This window comes from Sabethes cyaneus, chromosome 3 (genome assembly GCF_943734655.1).
Source record: "Sabethes cyaneus chromosome 3, idSabCyanKW18_F2, whole genome shotgun sequence".
Classification (NCBI taxonomy): domain Eukaryota; kingdom Metazoa; phylum Arthropoda; class Insecta; order Diptera; family Culicidae; genus Sabethes; species Sabethes cyaneus.
The window spans coordinates 232,042,756-232,062,324 of NC_071355.1; the positions used below are offsets into that span (position 1 = coordinate 232,042,756).

The following is a 19,569-nucleotide window of genomic DNA, read 5'->3' on the forward strand; positions in this document are numbered from 1 at the left end:
ATTGCTTTCTAAGTGTTACGGTTAGTATCATACAGCCAGAAATAGTGCGTGTTGCCTGCTGGAAATAGAATACACATAGGCACAAAATAGAATCGCAGGCTTAAAATAGTCGCCGCAAGCTTATCATTTATCGCGACTGTGTCTCAAATTTAAAACTGTTTTAATACTACCAAAATTCACTTAGATATTCAGTAAACGTTATCAAATCAATTGGTGAGATGGGGAAAAATGATCAGTGTAACCTAATTCGTATGAAAATAAATTAAATAAAGATTCTTGTGCATTCTACTGGTATCATTTGAAAATGTTCCAAAGACGTTATCAAATATTTTCCACTAAATACCAACAAATAGTTGCTCTAAACCACAATACGTACTCATCCCAAAATGCGGTTTAGATTCGTTATCGATTCGGAAGTTAATATTATCTCTCAAATTTGCGCTCCGTATACCTATAAGAGTGCCACATGTTACATCCTGAAAGCATTTCCTGTCGACACGGGAAACAAGACATGAAAAGGAAACCGGGATAAATTCCCTCCCGCACAAAGGCACTTCCGGCATTTCCTCATCATATTACAGTCGATTTAATCAACGTCTAATTCCGCTTCATCGATCAAATTACTAGCAATTGAATTAATCAATCATTAATTAGAGAATTAACCGTTATGTGTGCGACAAAAAAAACACCTTTAGCAGGGCGACAAGGGTACCCGGGTACCCAAAATTGATATTGTTATAACATCAACAATTTTAAACCGATTTCGACGAAATAGGTGTCATTTGAATCGTTTATTTATCTAGTTTTGAATCATTTGGCCATTTGGCCACTAAAAGACATACGGAGCCCGAAAATCCGGAATTCCGACAGAGTGTCCGCTGTGAGGAAGAGAAATGATTGTATTGCAGCAAAATCAGTCATGCGGATATAAAAACTCTAAAGATTCGTACAATGTACTATTTCATATAATGAGATGAATCAGGTTGGCCATTCCGAAGTACGTTCCTGTGGGGTCATGGGTGGCCAGTCCAGGATTGGAGGTAAAACCTAGCAATATGGGTATCAAAGTTCTTGGAATTAGTTCGGTAGGTGATATTTTTTACATTTCGATGTATTTTGATTGGTTATTTCGAAAATGGTTTCTACGGGGTCACAGATGATACCGCAGGATTCAAGATAATGCTTAGCATTATCAGAACCGTTCAAAACGTAGAACCATCCGTTATACATTTGGTACCAGTTCCGAAATTATTAATCAGTACTAAACTGGCCATATCCGTTCAAAACATCTAAAAGATCCGCTAAACCAATTCTAATATTGGATTAGGCACCCAACTGGCCATCTGTAATCCTACAGGGACCCAATTCTGGAATGGCCAATGCGATCTAAAGTCACCAATTTATATAATAAGATGAAAAAAGGGTCCACAATGTCAAGCTCAAAACTAATAGCTTTACTGAAGGCTGATATTCTTTCAAAACAAGCGGCTTTCCACGTTTTACCGGACGTTGCTCCGGAATTACCGATTCCCGGGAACTACATGTCATTTGATGGCCAAATGCTTTATCTAATCAAAACTAGATAAATGTACGAATCAAATGCCACTGGTTTCAGCCAAATCGGTTCAAGATACCCAAAGTTATGAGCATTGCAAATCATGGGTACCCGGGTACCCTTGTCGCCCTCCTACGTAATAAAAAAATTCAAGTGACTCTCATTGCTAAACCCCTTTATGGATATGCACCAAAAAAACCTCAATTACTTAAGATCAACGAGTTTTACGATGTTGCAAAATTTCAATGACGTATGTTTTAAATTGAATGAGTTATAACTATTTTAAAACTGAAAAGGTACCCGGGTACCCTGTCGCACACATAACGGTTAAGGAGCACCAAAACTTAGCCGCAAGCAAGCATGAAGGGCACGCTTGTTCAGAGAGTGAACAAGCACGGGCAAAAGTTGCAAATCGCATCGTCTGCGTCTGTCCGTGTGGCTGTGGATGGCGATAAGATTCGAACCGGCGGTCCTGATTGGATGGTGGTTGGTAAGGGATAAGTGTTTCTAGCGAAGAAGCGCACCGGGGCGGGCTAACAAGGCATTTTGGTTTGCAAAACCTACTTTGCATTGATACAACCGGATTTTACCGGATACCATGCGTCGGTGAAAGATGAGCATAATCTCATTATAGTTTGATGCTGCGATAAGAATTCAATTAGTTGTAATGAACGAAACAGGTAGCCCTGTTTGGTTGGACTAACCGAAAAATGCGAGTGGGAAATTTTTTTTTCGTCAGCAGGGTTTGAGCTTTTCTCACTGCATTATCAGCTTACTAAACTAATAAGCATTTTGTTTAAGTTGCCTCGAAATGGTGTTATGTTAGTTAGTAAACTCAATGTTGCCGGCAAAAGGCATCCAACTCTGAATCACTTCTCAGATTTAGCGTACGAGAAAGCTTGCCGACTGGCGCACATGTTGCTTTTTTTCTATTTCAAAGAAACTAATTTATTCTTCGGAAAATATTGTGCTGTAATTTCGCTGGAAAGCCGAAGTCGGCAGTAATATTTTAGCTGCCGTAGTGACATGGCGTAAAATTAGGACAAACCGGATAAGCCCCCACACTTTTCCCCACACCCAAAAATAACACTCGGAAATAATTCTGTTCCGCCGAATACTTCTACATACAACTATAGAGTGCTAGAGCACTTTCCTTACATAATGCAATGAAAATAACTAGCTGCTCTCACTTCGACCGTATTGTATTCCCCGCACAACGATTTTGTATTCATGAGATGATGAAAAAGACCCAGACTCGTAATTCCATTTCGTTTATGGCTATGGTCGTGTACGTCATCTACTTACCCGCCAACCGAGAGTATGCCGCATTCCTGCGCAAACATTCCAGCGGCGGCGGCAGCGATGACGGTCCTTAGTAAGGATGTCCCACCGCTCGCTCGCTCCAACGGAAATGTACAGAGTGAAGATAAAAAATATAAGAAATTGAATGCATTAATCACGCGGTGCACGGTTTGTTTGATTTACGACAGTTGGAGGGGCACAAACGTATTGTCTGCGTCTGTCTGTTGCTCGATTCGAGCTGACGGCTGCTGGCCAAGCGCACACCCCCCGCCAAATCTTGGAGCTTTTAAATCGCAAACGGTCGCTCGGGGAGTTTTTCGTTTCGCTTTGCGAAACCTATTATTCAGATGAAACGGGCAATGATGGTGCGAATTCCGGGGCGTAACCGTCTAATTTAAAGCTTACCCAAACCGAGACTTAGGCAGCTTAGGAGTTTTTTTTTCGCAGAAAAAATATACAATCATTTTCAACATTAATATTCTTTAAACGAAATATAAAAGGCGGTTGATTTTGTTTTTAGTTTGCAATCAAGCCAATATTAGCAGTCAATTTATAATAATTGTTGATTGCATCAAGTTCGTAGCAACAGTATCTCCCCTCGAATTTGCTCTTTCCCTAAGAGTGCCTGTCGAAAACAAGCTAACCTATTTTCCATTTTCGATTCCGATTTCAGATCATGCTTCCGATTCGTGGCTATCGTGCAAGCAGTGGCAATACGAGCATCAACAACGGCAACGACTTTCGCATCCTTCGCTTCCAGAATGCTAATCAGACCGGCAGAAAAAGATGCTGTTGCTACTCGACCATCATCGACTCCGTTCCAGTTTCGACCCAAACTGTACCGGAGACGTGAGCTCATCGCCCGTAGCTGCACGGTGTGACCTACAGCAGGTTCCAGTAGCGGTAGATGTAGATGGCCCAGTGCGAATGCTACGACGTGTGTTCCGGTGATGTCCGCCCCACCCGTAGTAGGAGCAGAAGGGCGAAATGAATTAATCATAGTAGCAACAGCAACAGCAACAGCAGCAGCAGCAATAGCAGCAACAGCGACGACGAAGTGAATTTAATTTCCCCGGAAAGGCCAAACAACGAGCGCCCAGCGAATCTGTGCCGAAGTTGTCCTCAGCACAGACGTGAAACGACGAAAATCAGCTTTACCTCCCAGGATGATTAATCACCCGGTGGAGAGATTTGGTTGATGAAAAATAACTTTCACTCCCCCGGTACGTAGCAGCGACTGCCACGAACGAAACGCTTCCAGGTCGCAGGACCACGCAGGACACGGGGCACGATAGGCAACTTCGTGATTAACTGTATGTGACAAGCCAAAGCTCGAAGAACGCAACGAACAAGAAACCATAAAAACCTAATCAAAAAGGTGCACTCCCAGAGGGCTCACGACACGCACAGCAGCGCGGCGTTCGGCCTTCAGTTCGCAAGTCAAGAAAACGGCACATCATTACTACCAAGTAACACTATCTCGCTCACTCCACAACAGCAAACAGCACTTCTTAGCCCGAAATTCGAGTCAAAGCTTGATGCTTGATGGTCGCAATCATCATTCCTAAAGACTGTACGCTGTTGTAGTAAAATCACAAAAGCACTCTCGAAAACAAACGACGACGACAACAACAACTACTACTACTACTGCATCACACCAAGTAACAGGAAAGTAGCACTTGTGCAGTCAGTGAAGTTCTAGAGGACCGTCGAAAGTAGTAAGCAAACAACCCAGCACTGAACGCACACTGCTGCAACACACTGCTCGGGCAACATGAATCTCATGAACATGGATTCGGAGAACCGAGTGGTTCTGAACGTCGGTGGCATCCGGCACGAGACGTACAAGGCCACGCTGAAGAAGATTCCGGCGACACGGTTGTCCCGGCTGACGGAGGCCCTCGGCAACTACGACCCGGTGCTGAACGAGTACTTTTTTGACCGCCATCCGGGGGTGTTTGCCCAGGTGCTCAACTACTATCGGTAAGTGGTTACTAACTCGGGGATGTGGGTCAGCAGTGTCGCACACTGTCGTGAAAACGGATTGAGCTCACACAACCCGTGAGTACGATTGATTGTTTTTTAATTGGCGAATAAGCAAATCTGAGTGGTAATTATTTGAGCTGTAGCATTTTACTAGCATCAAAAAATCGAAAGTCAAATTTAAATTATACTACTGCTTATGCTGCACCAAAACAACTGATTGGGAAATAGAAAAAATAACAAAATTAAAGGGTGTCGCCATCAAATTGCATCACGGAAAAAATGCTGTAGAAACTTCTCTAGTTGACTGATTCTGTTCAAACTTTCAGACAATATAATAAAACTTAGTAAGCTTTTAGCATATTTATTTCAACTTCAATACCGTAACCGTATGCTCGCGATGATGCTTGATCCGGCCAAAATACGTATTGTTCATCTAGAAACGGGATCAAAATTTTCTTCAAACATTCGTCTGGTGCACATCTTAATTGCTGGCCAAACCAGAGAGCTTATTGTTGAAGGCACGAGAAAAAGAACGATGTCCTTCTGCGTCCATAGTTATGGCTAGTCTTTCACTACCTTGCTTGCGAATAGTTGTTGGTCATTTCAGGATACGGTAAGCAGTCGAAGTCGCAACATATTCGCTTTGTAAATGTTTTATCGTATACTTTTTGCCGAGATTTCTGTGGCAGTTCGTAGAAGTGTACAACGCGCTCCCGACATGCTTCTTGTTTCAACGCCATTTTAAGCAAAACTGGGTAAGCAGAAACAAAACAAAAAAATACTGGCAAAACGAAAGAGAGAGAGAGAGCTAACACATACATACTCTCATTTCTCTCTGAGCTTGTTTGTTGTTGAGTACAGGGGCCGCGAAAAAATTACAAAATTTTAGTTGCCACCCGTTAGAAACTCAAATGATGCAACTCTATTCCATTTGAAGGACTACTGGTGAGATTGTGCTATTTTTGCCCAAATATACTTCATTTCATCTTAATGGTAAAATCATATATTTAGTAATCTTCGTTAATAGCACAAATGAGACAGACAGTTAGAGCGAGTGATTAAGAGAGAAAAATTATGAGAAAGTAAGGGACAGAGAATGAGAAGGAGTGAAAGATAATGTAAAAAAGAGAGTTTCTGTGAGAAAAAGTCAACAACACTATAACAATTATCCGTCAGACATCTGGCTGGCACCACTAAAAGACTTGCTTCCGCCTCGACATCTGACAGAAATTTTTTATTTATTTACTTACTAGCTGACCCGACAAACTTCGTATTGCCACAAATTAACCTGTGTTGTACATAAATCATTAACCGCGGATGATCTTTGTCACAATCTCGAGTTTTACAAGTTTCTGAGGAGTTCAACCTTAGATCATTCATTTTGACAATTACGTAACTATGAAAGCATCTCAGGTAACCAATAAGCATCACCAATGCTATACAAATGAAGGCCAATAAGCATTTAAGTCGCCTTAAATGCTACTTAAATGCTATTTTGGCAAAATATACAGCTACTTTTCTGATAACCTTCTTATAGTGCTGACAATGCTAATTTACAGCTAATTACCGACACGAAGAATTTGAATACCATTTTGGATGCCAATTTACAACATCTATGCAGTCAAAAAGAAATATACAAAAGCGTGCAGAATAAAATGGCAGATACGCTGATTTGCTGCTTATGTTAATGCTTATTAGTTACCAGGAATGGGAAGTTTAATATACTAATTTGCAATTTTTCCTCCCAGTATAGTAGAAAACAACTCCCCTGTCCCCTCATTGCATAGCCAGAAAGCGGATAGTAATATTCGCCATGATTGTATAACATTTCGCTGAATATCATTTTGCGAAAAACCTTAAGCGGAAATGGTACATTTTCACGGAACACTTTTTTGTGGAAAGTACCATTTCGCGATCCTCTCCTTACTCGCTGTCGCTCGTTCCAGGAAACCCAGGTAGACCTAGGAAAACAAATAAACCTAGACAGTAGTGATTTCTGCGGGGAGTTGCCTCCCCAAAGTGGGCGGCGCTTCCGACGGCGGGTCACCGGCAACACTCGCGGCCGTCTCGTCCTGAATGATCTAGTGTTACTATAGATAGTTTTTGTGGTCTTGTTATTGACTAATGTTTTATGGAAGAGTCTCGAACTTCTCGAGTTCGATTAGTTTTTGAGTTTCGCAAAAATTTCTGTTTTATTTGTATGAGAGTCCATATCCCCCTACCACAGGGGTGAGAGGTCTCTAACTATCATAAAATAAATTCAAGACTCAAAAATCTCCCACATGCTAAATTTGGTTCCATTTGCTTGATTAGTACTCAAATTATATGTAAATTTGTATTTCATTTGTATTGGAGCCCCCCTCTTAAAAGGGGAAGGGGTCGTAATTCACCATAGAAAAAATTTCTGCCATCTAAAATTCCCACATGCCAAATTTGGTTCCATTTGCTTGATTAGTTCTCGAGATAAGAGGACATTTTCATTTGTATGGAAGCCCACCCTCTTGAAGGGAAGATGGGTCATAACTCGCTTTCTAAAGAGGAGAGGGGTCTCAATTCACCATAGAAAAAAATCTTGCCTCCAAAACCACTTACATGTCAAATGTAGTTCCATTTGCTTGATTATTTCTCGAGTTATGGAGAAATTTGTATTTCGTTTGTATGGGAGCCCCCCCTCCTAAAAAGGTAAGGGGTCCTAATTCATCAGAGGAAAAATGGTTGCCTCCAAAAACACCCATATGCCAAATATGGTTCCATTTGCTTGATTAATTCTCGAGTTATGAGGAAATTTGTATTTCATTCGTATGGGAGCCCCCCCTCCTAAAGTGGGGAGGGGTCCGAATACATCATAGAAAAAAAATTTGTCTCCGAAAATACCCACGTGACAAATTTGGTTCCATTTGCTTGATTAGTTCTAGAGTTATGAGGAAATTTGTATTTCGTTTGTATAGGAGCCCCCCCTCTTAAAGTTGGGAGGGGTCCTAATTCACCATAGATAATATTCTTGCCCTCAAAAACCTTCACAAGCCAAATTTGGCTCCATTTGCTTGATTAGTTCTCGAGTTATGAGAAAATTTGTATTTCATTTGTATGGAAGCCCCCCCTCTTAAATGGGAAAGGAGTCATAATTCCCTTTCTAAAGTGGGGAGGGGTCCCAATTTACCATAGAATAAATTTTTGTCACCAAAAACACCCACATGCCAAATTTTGTTCTATTTGCTTGATTAGTTCTCGAGTTATGCAGAAATTTGTGTTTCATTTGAATGGGAGCCCCCCCTCTTAGTGAGGGGAGGGGTCTCTAACCATCACTAAAACCTTTCCTGGCCCCAAAAACCTCTACATGCAAATTTTCACGCCGACTGGTTCCATAGTTTTTGATTCTATAAGGAACATACGGACAGACAGACAAACAGACAGACAGACAGACAGACAGAAATCCTTCTTTATAGGTATAGATTTTTTCTGCACAACCCCGCTTAATAATGTAGCGAGATGGGCACACAAATTGTGCCTCTTCCTACACCTATTGTAGAAACCACCGACCGAGAAGTTTAAGTTGTGTTTACTGGCGGGACGACGAAAAATGTTTACCGGGAAGAAAGTGGAATGATAGTGAGGAGAAAGAAGGGAAAGATAGAGAAAGGGGAGAGAGAGAGAGTGTGAGAGAGAGAGTGTGAGAGAGAGAGTGTGAGAGAGAGAGTGTGAGAGAGAGAGTGTGAGAGAGAGAGTGTGAGAGAGAGAGTGTGAGAGAGAGAGTGTGTGAGAGAGAGAGAGTGTGTGTGTGTGTGCGAGAGAGAGAGAGAGAGAGAGAGAGAGAGAGAGAGAGAGAGAGAGAGACGCATCTACGAATTTGTCTAGAAATTAGCTACGTTTGGTGAACCTCGCCGCGTCTCGAAGGGACTCGAGAATGTCCCCGAGATGCGCTCGAAAGACATCACTCGATCCAAAGCAGCTCTGATCAGTCGCGTCAGTTTATTCGGAAAACGTGTTCGTGCATTACCAATGACAGTTCGACCGACTGTATAGTATGCTGCTTTGAAGTTAATAAAGATATGATGCGTGGGCACGTTGTACTTCAGTTATTTCCGCGCAAGATCTGGTTGATGGCTAAAATTTGTTCCGTCATGGCGTAGGCCCCATGAAGCCCAGCTGCTAATTCCTTGCGAAACCTTGTGTTATCGGTGACAGCCGACGCAACGGAATGTGGGAGAATGCAACTTTGGCGGCATTTACAGCAGTCGAGCTGATCACCCTTTTTGCAGATGGGACAAACCACTATTTTCACCCATTCCTCCGGTAGCTTCTTATTCTCCCAAATCTTGGAAATAACACAGTGTAGAATCGTTGCAAGTGTTTCTCAGTTATGTTGATGAAGCTCTGTCGATAGGCGGTCCTTTGGCAAAATTATTTACATTGATATTTACTACAACTTTGCCGAAAGTACTAAATCTGTATCTCGAATGTACGAAAAAATAAATTTCGTATCTCACTTTTAAGGGAATTAATCACCCAAAGATTTCTCTCACTAGAAGGGGCTTGTTATACCAAGAAATGTTGCTAAAGACACTATATGCGCAAAACTTTTGCGTTTTGGCACAATATCACACGATCACGTGTTTCGCTGTTTGGACCACTCACTGTGCAGCGGTTGTATTGGTCTTCAGCAACCCGATATCTCGTTTGACTTTTGGAGATCAGGTGCTGGGACATTACTATCTTCCATGGTCCGCCTCCTTCTGCAACTTGGCCATTGAAGTGTTCATCGAAGAACTGCTTCCACCTGTTGACCACCTAGCGCTCGTTTGTGATTTGATTCCCTCCCTCATCTAAACACATGTCAGGTTTCGGTGTGTATCCCTTACTAGTTTGGTTCACCTTCTAGTAAAACTTGCTCGTGCCATTAGCTCGGAATAGTTACTATAGTTGCTGGTCTAACAAGCCAGTCGTCGTATGTTCGAATCTCGGCTAGGCGGTGCTTGCTAGATAGAGTCAGTAGGATCGTTGCACTAGCCCCGTAATTTTCCTGTACACTAACAGCCGACTGCGAAGTCTAATATTTCACGATCTCTGATCTGATTTTGGCGCTTTTTGCTTCCCACAATCGTAGTCAACTGGTTGCTTGCACGTCGATATTTGGCCAACTTCTCCCTAGAGGCAATGCTCGAATAATTTTTCTATGTGAATTCTTCGTCTTCAAGGTTTGAAGCACAAAACTCCCTGGAATAAGGCAGCTCTCGGCAGATTGCTTAGCCGAGAATGTTAAGCCGAAGAGCACGGCTTTGTCGTATTTGAAATGCGGTTGACAAGTGCCGCACACATGTACGGCTACTAAATAGGTGATGGTCAGAGTAAATAGTGTCCCTCCGTATGGAATGTATGTTTATGATGTTAGAGAAGAGCCGACAATCTATGAGAACGTGGTCAACCTTCATTGGTTCATTGACACGTTGGTTAGTTGATCTTCAGGTAGCTTTGTGGATATCTTTGCGTAGGAAAAAGGTACTTCGGATCACCAGGCCTCGAGAAGCTGTGAAGTTTATACATCGTTGGCCGTTATCTTTCGTGTTGTTGTGAAAGCTATAAGGTCCTATCACCGGTCTATATATTTCTTCTCTACCAACCTGGGCATTCATTTCTACAAGCACTTGCCACAAAGCAGTTGTGGCAACCGTTATATAACTAATTTCAGTTATAAATAAGTTACTGCAACTAGAAGTAAGCTCTTACTTCACTTTTTGCGCAAACGTAAGAACTAACGGCACTATTAACACGGGGCACAACACGTATCGTTCTTACAAACATAAAAAAATATAAAAAATATATTTACTTTTTACCAACCGGTTTCGGGCAACTACCCCATCGACGGGGTAATACCCAACAACTAGAAGTGCTAAAAGTGTGTTGCAATCTAATCTGTCTTGCGATTTTACATTAGCCCAACACTACAAAGCTCGTTCCCTGTTCGTTGGTAGTACCATCATCATCCTGGTAAAATTGGGCCGTTCCGCCTCGGGTCTTCCAAATCTTCTCTCCCTTGAGAAATTTGAGATCAATTTGAACTTAGTCATGTAAATATTCTATAGGTGTTAATAGCATCAATTTTCTGGTCTTGGAGGGATTGAAACGAAATTAGAACAAAAACGATTTTGGTTTTAAAAATGGAAAGTTGGAATAAAACTACGAACGAATCAAAAATTCAATTTTCAAACATGCTTCTTATTCTAAAGCGGCAAGTTTCCCGAAAAATCTAGATACGCTTATACAGTTGAATCAATATATATAGAATGCCAGTGTCGCTGCAGTGCTCGTGGTAAACATCACACATTTGAAAATTACGTATTTACACTGTATGCGCATATGTGTGAGTGATCGATTCGAAACGGGAATCTGATTGTCAAACTAAAAAGGCAACCCAATAAAAAATCCTTCTGCTTTTCCGTAAATCACGTAGGATAAATAACCCGATTTGGTCGTTTTGGGGTATTTCGTCGGCAGGAAAATTTTCTATTGGGCAATTTGACAATGTAGTTCCCGTATCCAAGACATGAACCAGCAACATGTTTGCCACCAAAATATCCATGAAACACCAGCGACACTGGCATTCTATATATATTGATTATACTGCTTATACCTTTTGTGCGCCAGCTCTGCAGTCAAACGATATAAAGTACATGAATCCTTTGGAAAAAACGGAGGCTGCGTAGTTATTTATTTTGACTTACCTATTTGTATCCTGCAAAGCTTAAAATTAGCAGTTGAAATGGGTAACATTACAAAACACCTCTATTGATTTCAGTGTAATCGTGACTCTGCTGTAGGAATTTATTTGAGGGCCTGCACTTTAATTCATTTAAGACATGAAAAGTGTTCAAAACATTAATATTTATCATTCCAAACTTGGTGGTTTCAGGAAAATTTGCATTGATCAGTATTAAACTACTAATCAGAAATCCTAATAACGCGAAGTCACATAATACTGCGTAGTTTATTACTTTGCTCTCTCAAGTTTCATTCACAGACCAATAAATGTTATGGAAATTAGGATACAAATTACCATGCACTGTTATGAATCACATAAAGGGCTCATGGCTAGTTTCTCTGTGTTTGCAATACAGCATGGATTTTAAGGTGTTCATCATCCTAGTGTAAAATGAAATTAAATGAAGATTATTCATAGGTAATTTAATTTCAACTAATATTTTCGTTCTTTAGAAACAAGAATCCTAGTACCACTCAATCACTCAAATAACGTACCAAATCATTGCTTTTACCATACATTCGCATTAAAATCAGATGCTCATCATAAAGAAAATATGTTTTATTTTGAATTTGAGCTACATGAAATATTTATAAGAAGCAGCAAATCGCTCTCTCCTTATTTACGTTGAGAAATTGAAGGCGAAAGGGCAGATGGCAGACACCTCTTTAATGTGCCGTATCGCTGTGTGTACATTACCATACGTATGCGTAGTTCATTTTTGATTCCGCATCGTCTTCCCAGATTTCCATCATTACACTTCTTTTCGTGTTTTGATCCACTGATAACCTGTCGACTTATCATTTGAATAATGTATTCCTTTGACATTCAAATGTGAAAGCTGTGAATAATCGATTTCAGGGATTGCTCGTCCTAATAGCTTCTATCAAATCATTCATTTTGAATAAATTTAAAAATGGCAATTCGTCATTGTCATCAATAAGTATTCAACTACACAGCAGCCGGCAGCAGGCATAATCTAATTCTGCTGGATGTCTGCTGTAACATATTTGCCGGTCCCTTTAAGCTCCGCCAGGTTCTGATTTCACCACAACCCATGTTGGTAACTCAACCATATTGAATCGAAATCCGGTTGGGTTTGCAAATCTGATTAAACGGCAATGGACACAACCGAACCGGTCGGTCGTCCGTTACGACCGCCATTGAGTAAGTGTGCGGTCTTGTGGTCTTTTCGGAATCCTTTTGTTTTGTGCCAAACAAAGGCAAATGATTCTCGTTAGCAAGTTCGTATACATGTGAAGGATTAGAATGTCCCTATTGTTGCGAAAGGTGCTAGGCAACCCGAATAAAGGATGGGAAAAGGGATCCTCATTTTATATTCACGTACACACATACACACCTCACGCTGTGGGGTGCGATCAATTCAAAACACAGTTCTGTGAGCGTTGAAAAGCCTCCAGACAACTCACTTGATGAAAAGAATCGCATTCACATCCGTTTCCCAGCCATCCCATAGATCGGGAAACAATGAAAAAATGAGCTTTTTGGCGAATTTCAACGAAACAAAAGCCCGCATCAGGAAACTGCGCCATTCGGAGTTTGTCCCGAGCCCGATGAATTCACTTGTAAAGATTTCACCACAACTTTCCCGTCACTGCCCGACGGGCCGGCAGAGAGCTCAACCAGAAATCCATTTCCGAACAGAAACACACCAACAATGAATGCGGCAGCCACGAAATGGAATGTCACAATACCGAGTCGTCGTCCTCGTCGTCGTCGTCATCGCTATATAGGTAGGACTGTCGTAAAGAACGCAGCCATGTGTGCCGGACGACTGCCGGCGAAAGGAAACGAAAATCAAGATACATACGTCGACCGGATGGGTGGGTGGAGTGGAGTTAATTTAGCTCTCCTTGTAGGAAAAGGATGCATGACTGGATATCGTGAATCCGCACAATTCCATCTGCATTGAGAATTGTACCGTGCATTTCCTTTCAGTCCGCAGTGCAGGTCGCTAAGATGCAGAACTTAAATCCAATTATATGCTTGCTGAAACGCGTTTGCTCAGCAACTACAATATTTTCGCTGTAGAAATGCTTTACGTTTATGCCCCAAGCAAACTGTGAAACAAAAATCGATTCATAAAAATCGAAAAATAGAAAAATGAAAACATTTTATCATTGTATCTCAAATACCTTTATCACAGACAGAATCTGAATAAAAAATAGAAATCTGCTAATAGATGCAAAATAAAATAGTACCGGAGCTTAAAATTGCACGGAAAAAACACAAACCCGCTGACGGTTTCGTTGCCTCTAAACGGTCAAACGGACGGACGATGCAGCTCGATGCAGGACGACGCTTCCTTACATGCTCGAAGCGGAGCAAGCAAAATTGGAATAAATTTTATGTTCGAACGTGCTTCAATTTGGCGTTCTCATTATTTTTCGTCCGCCCTTGGTTGTGTGTCCGGCGGCCCGTTTGGGAAACTTCCGCCAGCTGACCGGAAGGCATACACAAGCATGCACTACCGAACTACCGAAGCTCAGCAGCTCAGGCGGTGGACAGCACAGCAGCTCGATGGGAATCATCCCCAGCAGCGGGCAACGGCAGCGAAAACCTCTCACTTAAATGTCTGTTTGAAAATTCCAATCATGTCGAAGCATGAAGGGCGGACCGCCCTGCGATGCCCCGGGAAAAACCACTCACACGGACGACGGGGCCACTGCTGGGCTGAGTGGAAAAGTCCGACTACGAGAAAATTCAGTTCGGACGAGCGAGCGACGACGGCTGGTTGATGGAAACTAGCGAAATATGCTATCAATTGAATTGAAGTATGCACTCTGCCCGTTTTCATTGCAACCAAGTTAGCAACGTTCAACGCTGCTACCTACCGTGACGGTTAGTGAGATTGATTGTTTTTCTGGCTACTGTTGAAGAGTGCTTGTTAGATGGTTTCGGTCTGGAAGATTGCATCGTCTTCGGCATTCCGTTGGAGGCAAGTGTGACGAACAATGTGCAGCGGAGGGGAGTTCTAGAAAAATTGCCCCAAAGGACTGATCATTACTGAGAATGAATTGTAAGACAACATCAAATTGACTTCGCATTTTTATTCAGTTTTCTTTTGATTTGGATGATTAAATTGTAATTGACCTCTTTTTGAGTGGAGACAAATTTTAATAATCTTTACTGCAACATTTCACAAAGTGCTTCATTAGCTTAAATAAATGTTCTTCAGTTTGGAATAAGGTTTTCAGAACAAATGGTGTCTCAACACAATATTGCATCAGTTTAACATTAGATATTGTGAACTAAAAATTATGTTAGTCTTGTAACCTTAATTTTGTGAGCAATCAGTTTATCTAGTTCTAGGGTACAATGCACAGAAAGGTCAATTTAACAGAAAATTAGGTATTAATAAGACAGGATGAATTTCGTTATTGATGAGTAGGGTTTGGTAACGAAATAGTCAAATATTCAAATTTTTCTCATAGCGAAAAAGTCGAATACACTCAAATCTCAATATGTATTCATTCCATCCCTTCTACAAAAAGAATATGTTCCACTTAAATCAGAATGGATTGAAAAAATCCAAAATGCAATACTTGCATAGAAAACTCTCACGTATTCCAAAACTTCATGTCGGGATGCCACAAGGAAACATTAGTGTATTCTACCTGGACTGGATGCTAACCTTCCGTTACTCGCGCTGTTGTATTTTGTATAACACTTGTAGATTTTTGTATGCCATTCTGTTTTAAAATAACAGATCGATGACAAACCAAAATGTTTTTTCGCAGGTATGCAAAAGTTGACAATTTCGTGACTTCACGACGCTAGTGTATGGGTCAGTTTTTTGAGTGTGTTCTATCTACGGAATATGTTTATTTGCAAGGCCTTGTTTTCAGAAAATGTGTTCTAGGGGACCAATAACGCTAGGTTGATGAACGGAAGTTTCAAATTTTCTCGCTATGTGTCATTACTGTGCAAACAACTTTCTAAACATCCTGCCCAAGCGAATCAACACACCACATCAGCCCTACTTTCTAAGCTGTCAACAGCAGAAATGATATCATACTATGTTTTATGTGAAAAACATCTAAGAAAACATAATAACTACTGAAAAAAATCTATTCAATAGAATGCTACATCATTTAGGAACCATAAAACAATCATCCGAAAGCAACAATCTATAAATGGCCGCAATTGTAAGATATTTGGTTTCATTTGCTTGATTAGTTTTCGAGTTATGAGAAAATTTGAATATTATTTGTATGGGAGCCCCCCTTCTTAAAGAAGGGAGTGGTCTTAATTCACCAGAGAAAAATTTTTTGCCTTCTGAAATTCCTATATGCCAAATTTGGTTCTATTTGCTTGTTTAGTTCGAGATTTATGAGGAAATTAGTATTTCATTTGTATGGAAGCCTCCCTCTTAGAAGTGGAAGGGGTCTCAATATACCATAGAAAAAATTCTTGCTTCCTTAAACAACCACATGCCCAATTTTGTTCCATTTGCTTGGTTAGTTCTCGAGTTATGCAGAAATTTGTATTTCGTTTGTATGGGAGCCCCCCCCCCTCTTAGTGTGGGAGGAGGTCTCACCGACAGACAGACAGACAGACAGACAGACAGACAGACAGACAGACAGACAGACAGACAGACAGACAGACAGACAGACAGACAGACAGACAGACAGACAGACAGACAGACAGACAGACAGACAGACAGACAGACAGACAGACAGACAGACAGACAGACAGACAGACAGACAGACAGACAGACAGACAGACAGACAGACAGACAGACAGACAGACAGACAGACAGACAGACAGACAGACAGACAGACAGACAGACAGACAGACAGACAGACAGACAGACAGACAGACAGACAGACAGACAGACAGACAGACAGACAGACAGACAGACAGACAGACAGACAGACAGACAGACAGACAGACAGACAGACAGACAGACAGACAGACAGACAGACAGACAGACAGACAGACAGACAGACAGACAGACAGACAGACAGACAGACAGACAGACAGACAGACAGACAGACAGACAGACAGACAGACAGACAGACAGACAGACAGACAGACAGACAGACAGACAGACAGACAGACAGACAGACAGACAGACAGACAGACAGACAGACAGACAGACAGACAGACAGACAGACAGACAGACAGACAGACAGACAGACAGACAGACAGACAGACAGACAGACAGACAGACAGACAGACAGACAGACAGACAGACAGACAGACAGACAGACAGACAGACAGACAGACAGACAGACAGACAGACAGACAGACAGACAGACAGACAGACAGACAGACAGACAGACAGACAGACAGACAGACAGACAGACAGACAGACAGACAGACAGACAGACAGACAGACAGACAGACAGACAGACAGACAGACAGACAGACAGACAGACAGACAGACAGACAGACAGACAGACAGACAGACAGACAGACAGACAGACAGACAGACAGACAGACAGACAGACAGACAGACAGACAGACAGACAGACAGACAGACAGACAGACAGACAGACAGACAGACAGACAGACAGACAGACAGACAGACAGACAGACAGACAGACAGACAGACAGACAGACAGACAGACAGACAGACAGACAGACAGACAGACAGACAGACAGACAGACAGACAGACAGACAGACAGACAGACAGACAGACAGACAGACAGACAGACAGACAGACAGACAGACAGACAGACAGACAGACAGACAGACAGACAGACAGACAGACAGACAGACAGACAGACAGACAGACAGACAGACAGACAGACAGACAGACAGACAGACAGACAGACAGACAGACAGACAGACAGACAGACAGACAGACAGACAGACAGACAGACAGACAGACAGACAGACAGACAGACAGACAGACAGACAGACAGACAGACAGACAGACAGACAGACAGACAGACAGACAGACAGACAGACAGACAGACAGACAGACAGACAGACAGACAGACAGACAGACAGACAGACAGACAGACAGACAGACAGACAGACAGACAGACAGACAGACAGACAGACAGACAGACAGACAGACAGACAGACAGACAGACAGACAGACAGACAGACAGACAGACAGACAGACAGACAGACAGACAGACAGACAGACAGACAGACAGACAGACAGACAGACAGACAGACAGACAGACAGACAGACAGACAGACAGACAGACAGACAGACAGACAGACAGACAGACAGACAGACAGACAGACAGACAGACAGACAGACAGACAGACAGACAGACAGACAGACAGACAGACAGACAGACAGACAGACAGACAGACAGACAGACAGACAGACAGACAGACAGACAGACAGACAGACAGACAGACAGACAGACAGACAGACAGACAGACAGACAGACAGACAGACAGACAGACAGACAGACAGACAGACAGACAGACAGACAGACAGACAGACAGACAGACAGACAGACAGACAGACAGACAGACAGACAGACAGACAGACAGACAGACAGACAGACAGACAGACAGACAGACAGACAGACAGACAGACAGACAGACAGACAGACAGACAGACAGACAGACAGACAGACAGACAGACAGACAGACAGACAGACAGACAGACAGACAGACAGACAGACAGACAGACAGACAGACAGACAGACAGACAGACAGACAGACAGACAGACAGACAGACAGACAGACAGACAGACAGACAGACAGACAGACAGACAGACAGACAGACAGACAGACAGACAGACAGACAGACAGACAGACAGACAGACAGACAGACAGACAGACAGACAGACAGACAGACAGACAGACAGACAGACAGACAGACAGACAGACAGACAGACAGACAGACAGACAGACAGACAGACAGACAGACAGACAGACAGACAGACAGACAGACAGACAGACAGACAGACAGACAGACAGACAGACAGACAGACAGACAGACAGACAGACAGACAGACAGACAGACAGACAGACAGACAGACAGACAGACAGACAGACAGACAGACAGACAGACAGACAGACAGACAGACAGACAGACAGACAGACAGACAGACAGACAGACAGACAGACAGACAGACAGACAGACAGACAGACAGACAGACAGACAGACAGACAGACAGACAGACAGACAGACAGACAGACAGACAGACAGACAGACAGACAGACAGACAGACAGACAGACAGACAGACAGACAGACAGACAGACAGACAGACAGACAGACAGACAGACAGACAGACAGACAGACAGACAGACAGACAGACAGACAGACAGACAGACAGACAGACAGACAGACAGACAGACAGACAGACAGACAGACAGACAGACAGACAGACAGACAGACAGACAGACAGACAGACAGACAGACAGACAGACAGACAGACAGACAGACAGACAGACAGACAGACAGACAGACAGACAGACAGACAGACAGACAGACAGACAGACAGACAGACAGACAGACAGACAGACAGACAGACAGACAGACAGACAGACAGACAGACAGACAGACAGACAGACAGACAGACAGACAGACAGACAGACAGACAGACAGACAGACAGACAGACAGACAGACAGACAGACAGACAGACAGACAGACAGACAGACAGACAGACAGACAGACACTACACTACAGCTGTAGCACATTTTTCCAACACAGATATCAAATTCGCCGAGGTTTAATCATCTCGCAGTAACGAATTTGCGATCTGTTGGGACAACGAACTTGCGTCATTTTTTCTGGCGCACTTCCCTAACACAGACATCAAATTGGACTAAGTTTAATCACGTTCGTAAGAAAGCTGTTGGCACGAGGGAGCTTTGTCACTCTTTCTGGCGTACTTCCCAAGCAAGGACATCAAAATGGTCTAGGTTTAACCGCGGTGTTAAGAAATCTTGTTGAAATGAGGAAACTTGGTCACTTGTTTTGGCACACTTCCCAAGCACAGATATCAAATTGGTATAGGTTTAGATC

The 19,569-nt window shown here is 42.5% G+C and overlaps 1 protein-coding gene across 1 annotated transcript in view; it reads left to right on the forward strand.

Moving 5' to 3' along the window:
• Nucleotides 1-4,631: 4,631 nt before the first annotated feature.
• The window catches only part of LOC128740868 (potassium voltage-gated channel protein Shaw-like), a 34,084-nt gene continuing 19,146 nt past the window's right edge, over nt 4,632-19,569 (forward strand). Inside the window, exon 1 of the mRNA XM_053836440.1 lies at nt 4,632-4,840. Within this exon, the coding sequence (XP_053692415.1) occupies nt 4,632-4,840 (209 nt within the window). The remainder of the gene's footprint in view (nt 4,841-19,569) is intronic.